The 22,298-nt window shown below is 41.8% G+C and overlaps 2 protein-coding genes across 2 annotated transcripts; both read right to left on the reverse strand.

Moving 5' to 3' along the window:
• Window positions 1-3,057: 3,057 nt before the first annotated feature.
• On the reverse strand, window positions 3,058-14,608 carry LOC134176510 (uncharacterized). Its single transcript, XM_062643178.1, has 14 exons — window positions 14,605-14,608; window positions 13,767-13,958; window positions 12,985-13,704; window positions 11,986-12,824; window positions 11,140-11,149; window positions 7,984-8,085; window positions 7,261-7,596; window positions 6,739-7,089; window positions 6,501-6,671; window positions 6,240-6,446; window positions 5,977-6,174; window positions 5,255-5,446; window positions 4,475-5,194; window positions 3,058-4,090 (listed from the first exon to the last, which is right to left on the reverse strand). Exons 1-14 carry the CDS (start codon window positions 14,606-14,608, stop codon window positions 3,246-3,248), a joined length of 4,887 nt encoding a protein of 1,628 aa, XP_062499162.1. The 3' UTR covers window positions 3,058-3,245.
• Window positions 14,609-15,304: 696 nt separating this feature from the next.
• On the reverse strand, window positions 15,305-16,160 carry LOC134176511 (CUB and sushi domain-containing protein 1-like). Its single transcript, XM_062643179.1, has 2 exons — window positions 15,866-16,160; window positions 15,305-15,696 (listed from the first exon to the last, which is right to left on the reverse strand). The coding sequence occupies exons 1-2, from the start codon at window positions 16,158-16,160 to the stop codon at window positions 15,305-15,307; spliced, it is 687 nt and encodes a 228-aa protein (XP_062499163.1).
• Between the last annotated feature and the right edge of the window lie 6,138 nt (window positions 16,161-22,298).

Raw genomic sequence — 22,298 nt, forward strand, 5'->3', positions numbered from 1 at the left:
TTTGAAGGAGAGGGAGGAGTTCTAAATAGACTTTCTGAATTTGGTACGGACCGCATCAGATGCGACCATGTTCGCCAAGCGAGATTACAAGCCTTTACGTTGAGATTTAGTTTTGATAACATTTACTCAGAAACAGTCAACGGCCGTTGGCAGCAACTACATGACTCTTGGCGCTATTATCACCTTACAACTACCTTCTAATAGCATCTACAATATCATATACAATACGCCAATATGATGTAATACCATAATTTAGCCCGTGACTCAATTTGATACGATGTGCTGCACGGCGGTATAGGTTACAGCTAATTAGTTGGGGAATCCCCAAGTTGTTCGCTGTCCGGAAATTTAGTTAGTCGGCGCTGCCAGCTCTCATGATCCAGGAGTATTTCCAAAGCACCATCGACCACCAACGTGATTGTGCCCTCCACGACCTCGTAACGCTAGCGATCTTGCCGAACATGTGACAGCATTCTTTCAACGCACGCTCTACCGATCAACCCCTACCGAGCGCTAAACGATGTCTTTGACTCTGATCCGTTGTTTATTGTGTGTGCGTGCGTTCTATGTGTAGTGTGGGGGCGTCCTTCAACGAAACCCCTAACAGATGTTGGTACCGATACTAGAGGATCTCTAGCTGCGTGTTGTTGCATTCTTAGCTAATTAGAGACTCTGTAGAAAGGTTACGATACAGTACAAACGTAATTCACGCGATCATGCAGTACGTTGCTTGTGTAAAGTTAGTTGGTATTGAATTGGCGGTTATTCTGCCGGTACAGTACGACATACGTAAATGTAGTAGTTGGACGCGGTACCGTCGAGGGGAGGGGCGTGTCAGCAGGAGTGTACACGTACGTTCCCTATGCCCTCCTGCCATGAGCACTGCTTGCGTGTCCACCTTTATTATTTGATCTCGTAATTCTCACTTGTAGTCAGTGTGGGTTCTGTTCTCACGGCACAGGAGAGACACAGCATGAGGTTGTAGACGTTCTATCTGCGCTATCGGGTAGTGTTCCATGTGATATACAAAATCTAGACATGAAGTGCAACTTGCAGTTGGGCCAATCGTACTCCTACATCTACAGTAATGACGCGACCATGCACTTCGAGTTACTAAAAATTAGTAACTGTCTGAAGCGCCGTACGTACAGGTGCAGAAACACGGTACAGGAAACGTGTTGATGTGATTAGCAGAAACCGCGCCTAGTTTAATTGAATCAATGTATCAGCACGCGTTGGAATGCACCCCTACGCCGTCCAATGGACTCCCTACCGCGTACACTGCTACTCGCTTTTTCAATTTTCTTTTTCTGATGTACTCAAATTATTTGAAAGAACGGATGAGCGTTCAATTTCTGTTAGTTCAAATCCGGCCATCAGTTCATCTAGACAACTACGTCCGCTTTCTCGCAGGCAAAGCAATTTCTAATATACTGAACCTAAAAATTTGCAAATTTGAAATAATAAAATTTGAAATTTTGATTTTTTAAAAATTAAAATTTGAAAATGTAATGCAAATTTTAAAAAATAAAAACGTTATGTAAAAAAATTAGAAATTAGAAATTAAAAAATTAAGAGATTAAAATTTGAAAATTTGAAATTTAAAAATTTGAAAATTTGAAATTTGAAATGGCCGAAAGACCCACTGACCATTCTCGTCGGCAAAACAATTTCTAATATACTGCACTTAAAAATTTACAAATTTGAAATAGTAAAATTTAAAATTTTAATTTTTTAAAAGATTAAAATTTTGAAAATTCAATGCAAATTTTTAAAATGGTAACGTTAAATTTAAAATTTAAAATTTTAATACAAAACATTGAGAAATTAAATTTCAAAAATTTTAAATTTAAAAAATTAAAATTTAAAATTTAAAATGTTTGAAAGACCTACTGACCTACAACTCTAGTAATTATTCTAAATATTAATTAAAATAGCCAAAGTTAACAAACAAGTCAACAATAATTAATGTTTCGTCAAACTATCTACTAAAATAGTTATGAGCTACTATGTTTTAGGCAATAACAAGCAAATTTAATTAAAACAATATCAAAAACTCATTCCATTTAAAGCCATTGCAGATACTGCAAGCTACAGAAATCCCTTAAAACCAATCCAAAAAGTAGACTTCAACTAAGATATTCACGTCTTGCTACAGCTAAATCTGTTTAGAGTGTAAAGAAAATGATAAATTATTCATCAATGAAAACACTTCTAACATTTTAACACACTAAAAGCTATAAGAAAGTATCATTTTGTCTTTCTAGTGACAGCAATGACAACAAGGCTAGTACTGGCACTGTTCCAGATGACCCTGTTCTTTGAGTGGCGAAGTACCGTTGTGAGCACAGAGGAAAGCTTGGCTCGCGAAGCTAATTCTATCGGACGTCAGACGTTAACTCACAGGTTCATCATGCAAATTTTGTAGCGGTTTTGTAGCGGTAGCACTAAAAGCATCATCGCTTCGACACACCGACGTATACTATAGGAACCAGGGACTGGGGGGCCTCAGCCCCCTCTCTCACTGTTGCAATTGAGATTTTCTGTACTACTGAATTTTGCAAATCTGTTTGCGTTCTGGCAAGCGATGTAGTTCTTTATTGCTTACTCATGATGACATCCACGGTACAGCACCCCTGCTCTCGTGAACATCTTCCTACGCCACTGCGGCATTTTATCGTGGAATCTCAAAACGGGGCTTGAAACGCCCGGTTGCATTGGGATGTGAAACGCTGTCTTTATGCATGGTTTAGTGGCTATTAGCTTAGCAGTTTTGATGTGACTGATGATACGCAGAACGGCACCGACAGATCGACATACTACAATTGACAGAAGATTGGACAGACAGACAGCCCGACAAACATACATACATACATACATAGCTACATATATACATACAGACATACAGACAGACATACATACATACATACATACAGACAGACAGACAGACAGACAGACAGACAGACAGACAGACAGATACAGACAGACAAATCAGCCAATATAATAGAAGCTGCTCCTCTATTGTTTGCAACGTCAAATAGATTCTGAGCACAGGGATCGAGTTACTTGCGGTATACTACGTCAGTCCTTTTGACCAAAAATCTACCTGTTGTAAGTTTTGTTGCGTATACGGTATACATGACTTTCACTGTGTAAACGCATGTCGCCTACATGTTTTAGCTACGTTATCGCGTCTTCGTCAAATAGACATTGCAATAAACAGGCAATGTCTAAAAGCGCCATTACTAGACAATGTGTACGCCTAAGTCTGGGCAAGGATCATCAGAGCACTCCTCGACGTTGTCTTCAATCCATTGCCTCAGCTTCCAGACGTCTGTGTAGAACCCGTATTGTCCTACCTGACCGCATCCAACACCCCAGCTGACAATCCCAATAACAACATACGTGTCTGAATCCTGTCTTTTGCAAAAGATAGCCCCTCCGCTGTCGCCCCTGCAAGCTCCTACGTTTCCCGTACCGTCACCGGCGCAGAATGTGGTTGGCGCCACGGGAAATCTGGTCGACTTTTTACAAACTTCGATGTCGGCGACAGAAAGAGTGGCTTGTTTAAGACTAGTAGATGGTTTATCATCTAGGTCGTCGTTTTCGTTTCTTTGTTTTGTGTTTCCCCATCCAGCTACAATACACTGAGCGCCCGGCCTGTAGTAGATCTCGTCTCCTGCCTGAGGTAGACAAGCTTTTCTTACAAAATTTGTGTACTCAAGCTTGCAGCAGAGCTTCAGTAGCATAATGTCGTTGGCTAATGTATTGCTATTGTAGCCCGTATGCAATTTGATTTCACAAACTTTATACGTTGTTTCAGTCGCTTCATCTACAAACCTTTGAGTATTTCCAGTTACAACAAATATGTCCAAATTTTTTAAATTTGGTAAGTTTTCAAGACAGTGAGCAGCGGACAATATCCAGCAGTCATTTATTATTATTCCACCACATATAAATATGAAAACTCCATTTTGACGAATGTAGATCGAGGCAAGAAACGGCCAAGCTCCTCTGAGTGAAATGCAACCGCCAAAGACGCGTGCCCTGCAGTCAGGAGCGCTCGTTGTACCGCACTGCTCAGAGTAGTCTAAAATAGACCACCGACAGCTGATTTACAAAAACAACAAATCAATATTAAAGTTGAGACCTATTGTCTACTTTGTCAGGCATCATCAAGTTGCTAATATATCTAGATTTGTGTTATGAAAGATATAAATTATAAAATAAAAATATTCCAAATTATTGAACATATTTGCAATAAAATTTGTAATAAAATTTAAAATATTGAATATTTAGTAAAAGCTCCAAATATCCGTAACGATACAATATAATCTTCTAAACACTCAAACGCCAATTTTGTATATTAAACTTGTAATTTACAATTTTAAATGTCATAACATTTGCTGTATCTAAAGGTGACAAACAATCCATTCAGCAACACTTTGATATTTAAAATTTTAGAATGGCTTACTCAATTTTAAAGTGAATGACTTCTTGATAAGTTCGTTCAGAATCACTGGTTCTCTGACAGCAAAGAAGTACTCTTTTTTTGAAGCAAGACGGCTTAAGACATTCCAGTTCAAATCACTCTCTCCGTAAGCGATCGTGTATATTTCAGTACCATTAATGTTCTTGAGCTGCTCCGCCTCTTCACTAGGATCCCCTGCCCAATTGTTCTTCCCATCAGTCAGTAGGAAAATCGCTCTTTTGCAATTGGGTTTGCTTTTAGGCAAGATGCGCGTACGAATGTAGTTCAAAACCGGACCAGTTGCGGTGGCGCCACCACAGTAGCTGGCATTTTGAATGGCCTCCACTGTCTCTTGTGTCGTCTTTTTATCTCCCAAGTTAAAGTGTGGATGTCTCTTATGATCGTAAGACAGCAAAGCCACTCTGGCCTGACCCGCTGCAATGTCAAACAGTGCGACAGATCGAGCAGCAAATGCAAGACTCAAGTTGAAGTTATGTTCAGATATGCTTTTGGAGCAATCAATGGCGAAGATGAGATCCACGCATCCCTCACCAACGACCACTGAACGTCCCCTGCACAAACTTCCGTTGGAGTTTTTGGTTGCGTTGCAAATAGCTTGAGAAGACTCTATGGAAGAGTTCTTCTTGCCATTGCATTTGACAGTTCGATCCAAGAAACCTTCTCTGAACTGACCTGCCAGTTGAGAAGGATTCTTAAATTGATCTACATAACAGATCAATTCTATTGTTTGCTCGAAAAGCATATTAACTAATGTTGACATACCAATGCAAACTGTTTGATCTCCATCCCAGTGTGTGTTACTAGAATTTGATGCGACGCATGTCCTCAAATGAGAACCGACTTGCCGGTAGCCTTCGTGACAGCCAAATGATGCAGCCGCACCGTGAGCGAAAGAAAAAACTCTCCGCGTGCCGTTTCCAGGAATACCAGGATCGTCGCAAGTTGTCAGACCTTCTAAGAACAAATAGAACGACAATGTCATTAAGACAAAATTGCAGTCAGACAGAACGACAAACAGACATACAACACACACATTCACACACACCACACACACACACACACACACACACACACACACACACACACACACACACACACACACACACACACACACACACTTACGCACACACACACACACACACACACACACACACACACACACACACACACACACACACACACACACACACACACACACACACACACACACACACACACACACACAGTCACAGACACAAACAGGCAGACAAACAGATAGACAGTTCGATATATACATAAATATATAGCATATTATTGTTTTGGTGCAGGTAGTTCGCGCAAATACACAGTAATATGCGTCCATCTCGTAGCAACTCAGTCAACAGCTGACACAATAATTTGTTACTTTTATAGACTCACATTCCAGCTCAATCTTCAGCGACAGCGCAACCATACTACGCATCGTTTCCCACATTACTTACCTCAGTGTTATATGCTATTCTCACCTACGCATCGGTGCGCATGATGACTTTTCCTTACAGGGTGCCAAGAGCCATCCTCTTGACAAACGACAGTTGGAATTCCATCCAAACCAAATCCTTTTGGGCATTTGTATGTACCCACAGTTCCCAAAACGAGTGGACCTTTGACTTGAACAAATCCTCCCGGCTGAGGTGATGGAGGAAGAGGTCCACACTGAAAAACTGCCCGCAACAAACTATTTGTTTGCAATATCAAGTGCAGTAGTTTTTTAATTAATTGGTCTCACGTTTGCAGTATGGTTTGACAGGCGTGTAATGCCATTCTCCCGTGCATTTGCACACAGCACGAACTGTGGAAACTCCTGATCCTTCAAATTCGTGGCCCAAGTTACACTGGAACTCAATACCTGTCGCTCCAACGTGAGTAGGAGGAGAGTTTCCTCCAACTATGATGCCGTTGTTTGGAGGAAGCAATCGAGGACATGATGTCACGCCTGCAAATATTGACAAAAAGACACACTGGAAAAGTTTTGTATTCTATTACTAACGTTTGCATGTGATTGTGTCTGATGGAGTCCAGCGACTGCCGACGCAAGTTTGGGTTGCAGTAGTACCAATTGCGACATATCCGGGACAACAGGAATGTATGGCTCTCCGGCGGAAATCAGTCCACCTCACCCTTCCATTCGCTACACTGCTAGGTCTTTTACAGATCGAAACTGTAAAACAGTATACACTATTTAGACTCATTTTACAACTTCGTGTACATGCTTTACGCGTATACACCATCAGAACGGATTGATATGGCTATCTTGAATCCAACGTTATTAACACTGACGTCAGACCGAAAAGCAACTGAGATTCCCGGTGAATTTGTCACGTTGAAAACTACGGACTCAATTGTTCCAGAGTGTTCTGTGACATTCCCATTTTCTTGTCCAAGAGTATCTCTAATCGTAACGATATCCTTGTTTCCTTCGGTTTTCAAGGCAATTATGTTGACCTCGGCTGATAGCAAATCTTGTTTGCCTACAACCGTCCATAAACAGTCTGCATTGCTTGGGTACAAACGAGGATATTTGGGCGAACGAATGATCCGTTTTCCTGAGCTGGGCAGTTGAATTAATGAGCCACATGCTATAAAAAGTTTAATGATTTTCAGGTAATCTCTTTTTATCTTAATTTACTTATATAGAAAATTAGGTTACAAAATTTGATGCTGCCACAAATTTGTCACTAATAATTTCTTTAACTTAATTTTGGCTGAATTTCTAGATTTACATTTTATCATAGCTCTTATTTTCTTACTGTTTATTTCCATTACTGCGTGAATTCCTGACTTCTCCCCACATGCGTTTGACCTGAACTCCACTACCATTTTGTGTCCAGACGACACGACGTCAACAGGAGAGGCGTAAGAGTCCCACCTGATTATTTCAGATACTTTTGACTTGGACCCGTCATAGACCTTTACCCAGTCTCCTTCTCCGAGATCAAACTGCTCAAAATGCAACCGAACCGTGTCTTGTTGACGAACGCGCATATTCCAAGTACAATGAATGCATTTTCTGTAACGGCCGCTAGCAGCAGGAAGCGACATATTTTGGCTTGATCCCGTAATTTTGCCACCGCACTGCACGTACCCTAACAATTAAGAACAAAGAGCGTATAGTCAGTCAACCTTCCTCGTTTGATCACACAAAGGAGTCGAATGTTTCCTGTCGTTCTCACTTCGTGCACGTGTTGTAAACTAACCGTAACCCGACCAAAATCCCCGGGATCCACCAAGCAATCCGTACGACGTGCAGAAGCCACGCAAACCGGTTTGTGTCCAATTGAAACGGCAAACAGACAATTGAACGGAAGTGCAGCTTTCGTAAGACTACAGCGTGTGCAAGCATGCCAGCCTAGAGGTGATAGAGCTAGAAGTCTCTAAGTTCTTTCAAATAAAAGAACGACACAGTTCAGACCAACAAGAAGCAAGTAAACAAGACTCTTGCATTCGAGTAACTCTTTTCTAGTTGTTCTTACTATTGCAGCTGCAAGCTGAGCTGCACTGCTGCATGGAACATTCGTCTAGCGACGCCGTTGATGTCATCAGAAGAGCAATGCAAAAGAAAACCAGCGACATAGCTACCAGTTAGCAGACTCTAAGCGATAATAAGATGACGCGAGCGTGTTGATAAGATGTAGTGGGCGTGTCTAAGTTGTTGTACTACCAACAACTGGCTATTGTCTGATGGTCTAGTGTGATGTAGCTGTACAAGCACGTACGCGGAATTTGTCCCGGAAGGGTTCGCTTGGAATAAAAGTGGACCCATTCAGAGGTGTAGGAAGTAATGGTAAAGTGTATAGCCTAGGGCGCTAACGATCGAACAAAAATTAGCGCACGCTAACAAAGTTTTATTTCAACAACTAACACTGAAAACATGCCACTTAATTTTAATGGTTTTTTACTGACACCTAATATTTTAACTTTCAATATCGAGCAGCTTGATAACTTAGAACATTTACATGGCGGAACGTGGCAAAATTTATCTTCACATAACCCTAAACGAAAGTTTACGCTAATGGGGGACTAGCAAAAAGATATGAAAAACAGTGGTACGGCCATGGACGTACGGCAGCGGCTGATGCCCCTCTAACGCCCCTACATTTAAAGTTGAGGAAAACCTTATCCTGTTTTAGTCTCTAGAAATTGCCTGGCCTCAAAATCAGTATCTGCTTGCAAGATTGTCTCTAAGCACCACTATCATTACCTCAATCATACATGCAATGGAGTGTATGTTAGAAAATGGGACGTATCTAATAACTGTGCTTTTGTGCGTTCAAACAACGGAAAAAGATAGGTTATTTTGTCATCATTTGGATTTCGTATCAATAGCTCGTATGTATATTATTATGACTCCCAGTAGCTGACAAAGAGGACCTCTAACTGCTTTAGGAGGGTTTATAAATACGACCCCTTAACCCTGTCTACGTACGAGCCTGACCAGGCTGGCTATGGATATATATATATATATATATATATATATATATATATATATATATATATATATATATATACACGTGTAAAACAGTGAGCTATATAAATTAAATTCTATTGGTGTCCTGATATCAGGACACTGCGATTGCAATACAAACACAAAAGTAACAAAAGTTAATGTCAATTAGTAGGTGTTGGTTTGCCTATACACGTAGAAATGACGTGGTAACAATAAATAGCAGAGTGTAGCGCAAGCAAGTAACTCCCTGTGTTCAGATAAAAAAGATTTGTGTTAATTAAAATTGCAAGAACTAGAAAACCGGCTGCTACTATAGCACCGGCTTAGCGTGGTTCTGAAGTTTGGAAGGCTGATAAATTAGGCCGCAGACCCACGCCCATTTCTCACACAAAGCCACGCCCAATTTCTACTTTTCTGGCTCGCAGTCTGTAGATATCTAAGAAAATTAGTATCATTCTCACGTTACAAATAAACTGTACATGTGGGACTGAGTACCGTCAGTGTGCGTATAAAAGAGTGCATGGAAATAGCGGCGTCGCGTAATAGGGGCTAGAGGGGGCTGTTGCCCCACCACTTTTCGGGGGCGTCTTCAAATTTTTAATATCAAAGACCGGAGCCGAAGTCTCAGCAGCGAGTCAGCCCCACCACTTTTTGCGCACTTACAGTCCTTGCCAAAAAGGTTTCATGGCTCGCTGCAATCTTCAAAATTAAATGGCATCTCGATGACAATAGAATCTACAAGACCAATTCAGTGCAAACTACGTTGACCAATTTTAGCATTTCGTAATCTAGTGAGCAATATAGGTCTAGATATAGTTTTTTAATTAATACGTAGAATAAACCTGTGGAGAAAGTACCGTGGAGTGCAAGCAAATCATTAGGTAGCGGAGCCGCAGAAAATTCTATTCTCCTTAAGTGTCCACGACTTCTCGACACTAGTCTTATCATACTGTAATGATGATGTATATTGTCACAGAGAATAGTAAGCGTCGTCGTCGATCGTCAACATACTACTCTGAGATTAAGAGAACTGTCACTGCTTAGTAACATATAATGATATTCTTGTTTGAAGCGAAGTGACACGCCCAAAATGTCCTCCCCCAGCTCCCCTTCCCAGCTCCCCTCCCCCAGCTCACTCCCTCAGCTCTCCTCCCCGAGCTCTCTCCCACAGCTCCCCACAGCTCCCCACAGCTCCCCTCCCAACAGCTCACTCCCCCCTCCCCCCCCGACGCTATGCCGATGACTACAGTATTGCATCCCTACGTATATACAAAGGGCCTCTCTGTCCGTCTGTCTCTCTGTCTGTCTTCTTGTCTGTCAGTCTGCCTGGATGTCTGCCTGGCTGTCTGCCTGTCTGCCTGCCTGGCTGCCTGTCTGCCTGCCTGGCTGTCTGCCTGTCTGCCTGCCTGGCTGCCTGTCTACCTGCCTGGCTGTCTGCCTGTCTCTCTGTCTGTCTGTCTGTCTGTCTGTCTGTCTGTCTGTCTGTCTGTCTGTCTGTCTGTCTGTCTGTCTGTCTGTCTGTCTGTCTGTCTGTCTGTCTGTCTGTCTGTCTGTCTGTCTGTCTGTCTGTCTGTCTGTCTGTCTGTCTATCTGTCTGTCTGTCTGTCTGTATGCATGTATGTATGTGTGTATGTGTGTATGTATGTGTGTATGTCAATACATATATTTTCAAACATTGATCTATTATACACCATCTAAGCAAAGCAACTAAATACTGTCTTTCTGTCTGTCTGTCTGTCTTCTGTCTGTTAGTCTGTCTGTCTGTCTGTCTGTCTGTTGTTATATGGAAATGACCTAAAAGATAATCTGCACTTCAAAAAGTTTAATGCCATCAGTCGTTCACATCAAGCATTCTGTCCAGTTTATTGAGGCATTCTTCTTCGCCTGACAATGAAGATATCTTCTTCATGATGCTGTTACTATTGCAATTCTGAAGCTGACTGAGAATCGCTTTCCTTGTGATTCAATATTTCACTAACATGTGGTCTTCCTGACTCATCAACAGAAGACTTCCATATATTTTGTAACTATTTGAGACTATCTAGACCTCATTATTCAAAAACGCGTGCTCCATGACGACAAATATCATTTTCACATAGGGACATCATCCACTCTCGTTTTAGAACTGCATGTGTCTTCTGTTAGTTTGTCTGTTTGTCTGTGTGTATCATCAATTACTCACAGCAAAACCGCTAAGACAATCACCACAAATATATGCTTAGAGACCGCGTTCCATGGGCACACCCCAACGCAAACGGGCGTTTCGAAAAAACGTGTCTAATTAGGTAAGCCCCTTTCTAGGTCCAAGTACTGAAGCGAAATTATATACTTTAGCGGTACAAATTTTGCATGACCAACCTGTCAGTTGACGTTTGACTTCCGATGAAAAATAAGCGGGCCGTATTATTCTGGTGGCAGCGTTTTAGACTCTGGTAACGTTTGTCTGGTCTTGAGAGAAACCATTCGGGAACAAGAGATTGCTTGAGTTGCGCCCACAAAGCACGCACTGCACTCGCTAGATATTTTTCTTAATACCTTCTCAGATCAGATCAGATTAACGAGTTTCGTGCGTCAAAGCGTGGAGGCCACATGTAGGCGTATGCATGTTGATAGGCGCCAAACACAACCGAGCTCACTAGAGACGTCTACGGCTTTGGCGCAAATGCTAACCTCGCGTGTCCAGTTACTACTCCCCGGCTGGTTTTCAAGGGCAATGTTATCTAGAGTCGTCTGATAGTCTTTTATTGTTTGTGTAGTTGTTCAGTAGTTGTTTGCTACAGCTGGTAGTAGAAATTCTAGCACGATGTATATACACGTGAGTTTCAAAGCCATAAATCTCCTAGCGTCGTTATGTCATTAGACATCACATTTACTGCCTGCTAACAAACAAGTACTTCACGTACAGATCACTACTGTTACGTGCACGTCTATAGTGTCTTAGAAACATACATACTGATACATGTAGTATATAAAGAACATGCAATAAACACGATTGTTTTTGTAATGTCTACACACGCCATTATTAAACAAAGTTCACGCCTGAGTCTGGGCAAGGATCACTAGAGCAACCCTCGACGTTGTCTTCAATCCATTGCCTCAACTTCCGGAGGTCTGTATAGAACCCGTATTGTCCTGCTTGACCGCATCCAACACCCCAGCTGACAATCCCAGTAACAACGTAAGTGTCTGAATCCTTTCTCATGCAAAAGATGGGTCCACCGCTGTCTCCCCTGCAAGGTCCTGCCTGTCCCGTACCGTCACCGGCACAAAACGAGGTTTCCGCCACTGGATATCTGGTCGACCTTTTACAAATTTCGATGTCGGCGACAGGAAGATTGGCTTGTTTAAGACTAGTAGATGGTCTCAGACTGAAGACTCCAGTTCCATTCTTTTGTACCGTGCCTCCCCATCCTGCTACAACACACTGAGCGCCCGCTCTGTAGTAGAGCTCGTCTCCTGCCTGAGGTAGACAACCTTTTCTGACAAAGTGTGAAAACTCAACTTTGCAGCAGAGCTTCAGTAGCATAATGTCATTTGCGAATGTAAAGCGATTGAAGCCCTTGTGTAGTTTGATACCACAAACATTGTACGTTGTTTCAGTCGCTTCATCTACGTACCTTTGAGAGTCTCCGGTTACCACTCGAATGTCGTCATTGCTTATGCCTTGTAAGTGATAAAAACAGTGAGCGGCGGACATAATCCAGCAGTCATTTATTATTGTTCCACCACACGTGATTATCCAAGTTCCATTATGACGAGTGTAGATCGAGACAAGAAACGGCCAAGATCCTCTGGACGAATGGCAACCGCCAAAGACGCGTGCCCTGCAGTCAGGAGCGCTGGTTGTACCACACTGCTCAGAGTAATCTAAAGTGGAAAATAAGCAATTGATTTACAAAAATTGATATGTTGGAAACTATTGTCTGCTATTGCCAGGCATTAGTAATTATTGAATATTTATTAAAACCCTAAATATCTGTAACATTACGATTTAAGCTTCTGAACATGCAAAAGCAAGACGGCTTACTCAATTTTAAAGTAAATGACTTCTTGATAAGTTCGTTCAGAATCACTGGTTCTCTGACGGCAAAAAAGTACTCTTTCTTTGAAGCAAGACGGCTTAAGACATCCCAGTGCAAATCGCTGTCTCCGTAAGAGATCGTGTATATTTCAGTATCAGTAATGTTCTTAATCTGCTCCGCCTCATCAATAGGATCTCCTGACCAATTATTCTTCCCACCAGTCAGTAGAAAAATCAACCTATTGCAATTGAGTCTGCTCTTAGGCAAGATTTTTGTGCGAATGAATTTCAAAACTGGAGCAGTTGCCATTGCGCCACCACAGTAGCCGGCACTTTTAATGGCCTCAACCGTCTCTTCTGTCGTCTTTTTATCTCCCAAGTTAAAGTTAAGATGTATCCTGTGATCGTAAGTAAGCAAAGCCACTCTAGCCTGACCCGCTGAGATGCTAAACTGTGCTACAACTTGAGCAGCAAATGCAAGACTCAATTTGAAGTTATGTTCAGATATGCTTTTAGAGCAATCAATGGCGAAGATGAGATCAACGCATCCCTCACCAACGACCACAGAACGTCCTCTGCACAAGCCTCCGTTGAGGCTTTTGGTTGCGTTGCTACTAGCTTGAAAAGACTCTATGGATGAGTTCTTCTTGTCGTTGCATTTGAGAGTTCGATCCAAAAACCGTTCTCTGAACTGACCTGCCAGTTGAGAAGGATTCTTAAATAGATCTAAATTTAAAAAAAATTTATAGTGTTTACTCTTATAAACATGATAGTTAATGTTTCCATACCTTTACAAACTGTTGGGAATCCACTCCAATACGTTTTGCCAGAATTTGACATCAAGCACTTTCTCAAATGCGTACCCACTTGTTCGTAGCCTTCGTTGCAGCCAAATGTTGCAACCTGGCTGTGAGCGAAAGAGACAACTCTTCGCTTGCCGTTTGCAGGAATACCAGGATCCTCACAAGTTGTAAGATTTTCTAAAGCGTAAAGAAACTTAAAGTCATAAAATCATTTGCTAGTAGTCATGCAGACAGACAGACGATTAAACAGACATGGAAACAAACAAAAACTGGCAGGCAGACAAACAGACAGAGAGAAAGACACACAAACTAAATGACAAACAAACACAGAGACGGACAGAATAGTCGGTATAGTGGACCTATAAAGCCTATCAACATCACATTTAAAGTTTTTCACTATCCACTTTACTTAGTCTGTAATAGTGATCATGTTTCAAATAAACTACCAACCGACAAACCGCTAGACAGAGATACAGACAGTAACACAGACACAGAGACAGACAGACGGACAGACAGACGGACAGACAGACGGACGGACCGACGGACAGATAGACAGACACACAAACAGACACACAAACAGGCTAACAGAGAGACAGACAGACAGACAGACAGACAGACAGACAGACAGACCAAAAGATAATCAGATCGACAAAAAGATTACATTTGTTGATCCATATATTTCAACGCGCATGTTACCGTCCGTCCATCTCACAACAATTCTTTAGCCAACCCAAACATTTTTGCTAGTTTCATGAAGGGACATACACTCCAGCTCAAGCCAGATACGTATCAACCCTCCACATTACATGCTATTCTTACCTACGCATTCGTGCGGATGATGAATTTTCTTTGCAGGGTACCAAGAGCCGTCCGCTTGACAAACAACAGTTGGAATTCCATCCAAACCAAATCCCTTGGGGCATTTGTAAGTAGCCACTTTTCCCAGAACGAGTGGACTTTTGACTTGAACGAATCCTCCCGGCTGAGGTGATGGAGGAGGAGGTCCACACTGAAAAACTGCACACAACAAATTTACCTATTTGCAAAATCAAGTGCGGTGATTTGATTTCACGTTTGCAATATGGTTTGACCGGCGTGTACTGCCATTCTCCAGTGCACTTGCACACAGCACGAACTGTGGAAGCTTCTGCTTCAAAATTGTAGCCCAGGTTACACTGAAACTCAACTGTTGCTCCAACGTGGGTAGGAGGAGAGTTTCCTCCAACAATGATGCCGTTGTTAGGAGGAAGCAATCGAGGACATGACGTCACGCCTACAAATAGTTGAAAAATAGAGATGTACTAAAAGCATTGAGTGTTTTAGTACTCACGTTTGCATGTGATTGTGTCTGATGGAGTCCAGCGACTGTCGATGCAAGTTTGTGTTGCACTAGAACCTTGGGCGAAATATCCGGGACAACAGGAATGTATGGCTCTCCGGCGGAAATCAGTCAACCTCACCCTTCCATTTGCTACACTGTCTGGTCTTTCACAGATGGATACTGTAAAAATGGTACACTCTATTTACAGTCGTTTCACAAATCCACATGCAGTAACCTGTATACCATCAGAACTGCTTGATAGGGATATCTTAAATCCGAAGCCATTCACACTGACATCAGAACGAAAAATAATCGAGATTCCTGGAGAATTTTTTACGTTGAAACCCACGGACTCAACTGTTCCAAAGTGTTTAGTGACATTTGCATTTTCTTGTGCAAGAGTATCTCTAATCGTAACAATGTCCTTCCCATTTTCAGTTTGCAATGTATGTATGTTGACTCTGGCTGATAGCAAATCTTGTGTGCCTACAACCGTCCATAAACAGTCTGCATTGCTTGGATAGAAACGAGGGTAGTTGGGCGAACGGATGAAGCGTTTTTTTGAGTTGGGCAGTCGAATTAATGAGCCACAACCTATAAACAAATCAGTAATTTATTATTATCATTTTTTAACTTTGTCTATTTATCTTGGAAAATATAATATACAAACTTCCATGCTGCCACCAATTTGTCAGTAATAATTTCTGTACTTTAGCTCAATTTTCTTTAGATTTACATTTTCTATTAACTCATGTTGTCTTACTATTTCTTTCCATTACTGCGCGAATTCCCGACTTCTCTTCACATGCATTTGACCTGAACTCCACCACCATTCTTTGTCCAGACGACACGACGTCAACAGGAGATGCGTACGAGTCCCACCTGATTATTTCAGTCGTTTTTGACTTGGACCCGTCATAGACCTTTACCCAGTCTCCTTCTCCGAGATCAAACTGCTCGAAATGTAACCGAACCGTCTTCTGTTGACGAACGCGTATATTCCAAGTGCAATGAATGCAATTTCGATAACGGCCATTATCGGTGGGAAGCGTTATCATTTGGTTTCTTCTTGTAATTTTGCCACCGCAAAGCGCGTAACCTGTCAAGTACAAAGAGGGTCAGTCACCTTCCTCGTTAGACCACACAAAGGAATCGAATGTTTCCTGCCATTCGCACTTCGTGCACGTGCTGTAAACCAAACCAAACCACAACCCCGGAAGCCACCAAGCAACCTGTCGCGAAATGGAGAAGCCACACAAACCGCTTTGTGTCCTTTCAAGCGGAAAACAAACAATAGAGCTAGAGCGCAGCCAGCTCTGGTAAGACTACAGCGTCTTCAAGCATGCAAGCCTAGAGGTGATAGTGCTAGGAGCCTCTAAGTTCTTTCTAGTAAAAGAACGACACAGTTCAGCCACACAAGAAGGAAGTAAACGAGACTCTTGCATTACAGTAACTCTTTTCTAGTTGTTCCTACTTTTGCAGCTGCAAGCTGAGCTGCACTGCTGCCTGAAACATTCGTCCAGCGACGCCGCTGATGTCATCAGAAGAGCGATAGAAAAGAAAACCAGCGACATAGCTAGCAGCTAGCAGACACTAACCGATTCTAGGATGACGCGAGCGTACTAATAGTAGAATGTAGTGGGTGGGAGTAAGTTGTTGTACACTACCAGGGTAGTCTCGCGTGGCCAGCCCCTCCCCTTTTCTATTTTCGGTAGGCGGGGAGTGTCTGGTGCAGTTGCTTTGATGTCTTCGTGTTGCCGCTTGTACGATAAACGTTCAACTAAAGACCGGATGTGCCAGGCACAGAGGGGGGCTTATCTCTTATGCAAACTGCTGGAATTTCCTTCTCTTCGTCTTCTTGCGAATTGTGTTGTCATTTGAGCGACGCAGTCATGTCTCTACGAATATGTGTACTTACACAGCACTCAGGGTGTAGACGACAGCCTAGACGTAACTTACGAGTGTCGATCAGTCTCCCTGTCTCCTGAACTTACGAGTGTCGATCAGTCGCCCTGTGTGACACTCCTAGGTTACTTCGACACTCGTAAGTTACTCCTGAAGAAGAGACAGGGCGACTGATCGACACTCGTAAGTTACGTGTAAGCTGTCGTCGACGCCCTGAGTGCTGTGTAAGTACACATAGAAGTCACACATTCGCAGAGACATGACTGCGTCGCTCACATGACAACACAATTCGCAAGAAGAAGACGAGAAGGAAATTCCATCCAGTTTGCATAAGAGATAATCACCCACTCAGTGCCAACCACATCCGGTCATTAGATGAACGTTATCGTACAAGTGGCAACACGAAGACATCAAAGCAACTGCACCAGACCCTCCCTGCCTACCGAAACATAGAATAGAGGAGAGGCTGGCCACGCGAGACTACTATCAGAGCAAGATCCAGAGGGAGTTCAGGGTTTGCAACCCCTCTTTTCCAATAGGCGTGGTTCAATAATTTCATATAATTTCATTAGAAAAAAGAAAATTAGTAATGTTATAAATAACTGCTAACGGTGAACCCTCTCTTTCAAAATTTCCTAGATCCGGCGCTGACTACCCTGACAACCGGCTATTGTCTGATGTGGTGTGATGTAGTAGTACAGGCGCCAGCGCAGGATTTGTCCAGGAATGTTTAGCTTGCGAGTAGAAAGTAAAAGGTAAAGTGTATAGCCTAGCGCTCTAAATATATACGGTCTAGCGACAATTAGCGCACGCTAACTAAGTGTTATTTCAACAACTAAAACACTGAAAACTTGCCACCTAATATTTACCGTTCTTCACCGACTCTTAATATTATAACTCTTAATTTCGAGCAGCTTGATAACTTAAAACATTTGTGTAAGCGGCGAAAGATGAGAAAACTCAGCTTCACGCAGCCCTAGACGAAAGTTTCCGCTAATGGGCGACTACCAAAAAATATGAAGAGTGATACGTCCTTGGACGTGCGGTAGTGGCTGATGCCTTCTAACGCCCCTACAGTTAAAGTTGAAAAGAAAAGTTATCATGTTTTAGTCTTTAGAAATTGCCTGGCCCTGGATTTAGGACCTGTATGCGTCAGTGCTCGTACGCACCATTATCACTACTTCTATTACACATGCAATAGAGTAAATGTTCGAAACTGGGACGTAATTAATAACAGTGCTTTTGTACGTACAAACAACGAAGCAATCATCCTGACCAAGTATCAATAGCTCGAATGTATATTTCTATAACTACCAATAGCTGACAAAGCAGACCGTAAACTACTGCAGGAGGGTTCATAAATACGACCCCCTTACCTCCTCTGCGTACGGTCCTGGCCGAGCAGGCTATATATTTAAAGACGTGTAAAACGGTGATCTCTAAAATTTAATTCTTATGGTGTGTTGATATCAGTACACTGCGATTGCAGTACAAGCACAAATGTAACAAATGTCAATTAGTAATGGTTGGTGTGCCCATACACTTAGAAATGACGTGGTAAGTATAAATAGCAAATTGTAGTGCATGCAACTACTTCCCTGTGTTCAAAACAAAATGATTTGTATTAATCAATATTCCAAGCACTAGAAAAGCGGTTGCTAATACACTATAGCTTCCCTACATATATACACAAATCCTCTCCGTCTGTTTGTCTGTCTGTCTGTCTGACTGTCTGTCTGTCTGTCTGTCTGTCTGGCTGGCTGGCTGGCTGGCTGGCTGGCTGGCTGTTTGTCAAAGCATATATTTCTTATACAAGACATTATTACAGTCTACGCTAAAAATCAGCAAGTTCTAGAACTAGAACCCCAGGGGTCTTTAAGTAAGACTAAGAGTCAAACAGTTGAAAAAAGCTAAGAGATTTACTATGGCACTAACTGAGTCACCACTGTAATGGACTCTGCTTATCTTCTGCAGTAACATCTTTGCATTGCACTCCTGCATCGCAATTGGGAATCGCGTCCTCCAGTAGTTCTTGAACTCGCCCTGTCTGCAGTCAGTTGTCCATATAGCTATTGATGAGAGCTGGTTGAGATATTTTTTGATTTCTTGCCCCCATCGACCAAAGTGCTCCATTACCATAGGAATTTAATTTAGTGTAGTACCACAAGGACATGCCTTTTGGCGTATTTGTTATTTTTCAGCATTTCTCTTCGAGTTGCTGCTGTCTCACCATCTAGGGCTGCTTCTGGAAGAGCTTCAAGTGCCCATAGATGTGCCAAAGAGATGTCTAACTCTACTTTCTAGGAGCCACTATACATATGTCAGGTCTGCTGTCAAAATCCAGAAAATGCTGTTTTGGATCAATCTTTTGAAGAAAATGCAGAAGGCTGAGACACTCAATGTCTGTCTGTCTGTTTGTCAATCCGTGTGTCTGTCTGTCTGTCTGTTTGTCTTTCTCTCTGTCTGTCTGTCTGTCTGTCTGTCTGTCTGTCTGTCTGTCTGTCTGTCTGTCTGTCTGTCTGTCTGTCTGTCTGTCTGTCTGTTTGTCTGTATGTCTGTCGTAGTAAATTTTCGAACATGAACTATGGTACAGAAGCTAATAAAGACTAATTACGAGACCATACAGATTTCAAGTTCTATAAGGTTATAAGGACATAAAGTCCTTGTTTATGCTAGAATGCCATTTACGTCAAATGCCTTCTTCTGGAACATTGCATTGCATTGCTGCAGTTTGATGGCAATTCGCATTCTCCAGTAGTCTGTCTGTCTGTCTGTCTGTCTGTGTCTGTCTGTCTGTCTGTCTGTTTGTTTGTCTGTCTTTCTGTCTGTCTGTCAATCACATATATTTGAACTTTTACTTATGATACATTTTGCAATGCAGGGTACAATGTACTGTCCAACTACTAGTTGTGTTCATCAACTAAACTAAGCTAAAATTAAAACTCGTGTAAAACGAAATGAGGACTACACTAAAAAACTACAGTGTACAAGCAAAGCCTCCAGTATCTGCTAGTGGCTAAAGTACTGGGTGGCAAAGAGGTCACATCTGTTGTCTTCAGGCATCGAAGATAGCTTTTTAGAGATGACTCTAGCATTGCACTTCTGGAGCTGAATAGAAAAGCGCTGGGACCAGAAGTCGATAAACTCTCTGTCTGTCTGTCGGTCTGTCAGTCTGTCTGTTTGTCTGTCTGTCTGTCTGTCTGTCTGTCTGTCTGTCGGTCTGTCTGTCTGTCTGTCTGTCTGTCTGTCTGTCTGTCTGTCTGTCTGTCTGTCTGTCTGTCTGTCTGCCTGTCTGCCTGTCTGCCTGTCTGTCTGCCTGTCTGTCTGTCTGTCTGTCTGTCTGCCTCTCTGTATGTTTTTATATGGAAATGATCTGAAAGATAGTCTGCTCTTCAAAAATGTCCATGCCAACAGTCGCTCACTAAACAAACATTTGTCCAGTTTTAAAAGGCATTCTTCTTTTTTTTGCCTGCCAATGGAAATACCTTCTTTATAACGACGTTACTACTGCAATTCTCACTGCGTAAAATAGTTACACGCCATTTCGTTTCTGCCATCACTGCCATGCAATGGGCACGTGACGACTAAGTTCCTGCTCATTCGCCTCCGTACAGAATACATTGGTATGCGGTAGCTTGAATGCCGATGCGTGCCGCGCTGGTAATGCGCCGGGAATGTCACATGTCTGTACGTGCCAAATGTGTTGGAACGCAACAGCATGTCAAATGGCCGCAATCTTTTGTACGCATACAGTGGAGTACGCAGGCATGTTTCCAGGTTGCCCGGAAACCCCCCTAGAGGTGGACGTTACCGCTAACGGTACACAGATGTCTGGGAATTCGAGGCTATGTTGTAGCACGTGTCTAACGCGCTGTCTTCTCACTGCTACACGTGCCAGTCAGGAATGAAGCGTCAGTTGACATTGTCGCAGTTTGTAACAGGGCCTACAGCTGCTGAAGATGGACTCCTCAGAGCGGAGGCTCGAATTGACAGTCAGCAGAAGCGGACAAAGATGAGAGTAAATATCAAATATCAATTATACCATTAATATCAATATTAATCTAGATATTGATATAAAAACAGTTATTAAGATCAATAATATTGATATTAATACAAACAGATTAATATTATTGATATTAATATAAAAAACCCAGAGAAATCCTGGGTACGCGCCTGATAGACATGCCTAGGGATTTGGCGTACCTGCATTGCGGCATGTGTGAGCACACATTTGCACATATAGACGCAACTCGTTTCTGAATCATCTTTGCAAGCGCGTAATCTACGTATAGTTTTTCGCTGGTGTGTCAAACAAACAAGTTCTGCATCCGTGACAAAGGACAAATTACGATGTTTTGCATTTTCCAACGTGTACGTGTATGTATCTAGTTTCTACGTAAATCTAGATTAGTATATTTTCTTTGAATTAGCGTACAGAAAATCAGACATGTATGTACATGCAGACAGTGACTACGATTTGTTCCATTGCATACTGCACCTTTGAGTTGCACTCACAGTGTTTAATTAATTAAGTAACAATTAATTAAGTAACAACTAAGCAAACATTCTTGCGTAAGTAACATTCAAAACAATTCAATCAATATTCATTTAATTAAGTAACATTAACTAGGTAACATTCAAAACAATGGAGTTGAATCTACTAACATATTGTAAGTTATCTCAGAAGTTTTTGTACGATGTCATATTATAAAAGTCCCATGGTGCAAGTAATGACGAGCTTTATCATGTATACTGATTATTGATCTCATACTTGATCACATTACAGCAGTTTACAATTGTCTTATTCATTAATATCTATGACCTGTCAAAGAAACAACAAACCAGATCTTAGAAGTTGCGTTGCCTTTGGGATCACAAGCCAGTTCAATCCAGATGAGTAGAAATTAAATCATAAGTGTTGGCTATAGCAAAAAAATTTTTATTCACTGACCATCTAACACTCATTCTTTCTTCATTAGCTATTATCAATAAAGATCTATAAGATCAACTTAATTAATTAAGCAATTCGCCTGTAAAAGAAATATACTAAAATTTTAAACACTTTAATAATTGTAATCGAATTCAAGGTCAGCAGCTCTAAAGAGTGAAGTCACTCTAGTTAATCAGGCAGTTTGTTAAATACACTATTGAGAAATAGATCAGCTAGGGACTACAGATGTTAGTTGATCTAGCAGTCTAATGCTCTTAATTACTATTATTATAATTAAATATTGCTGTGTTACAAACCAAATTCCAAATTTAAACCAATATAGTCAATCTCAAGTATCTAG

Source organism: Corticium candelabrum, chromosome 2 (assembly GCF_963422355.1).
Source record: "Corticium candelabrum chromosome 2, ooCorCand1.1, whole genome shotgun sequence".
NCBI classification, from domain to species: Eukaryota; Metazoa; Porifera; class Homoscleromorpha; order Homosclerophorida; family Plakinidae; genus Corticium; species Corticium candelabrum.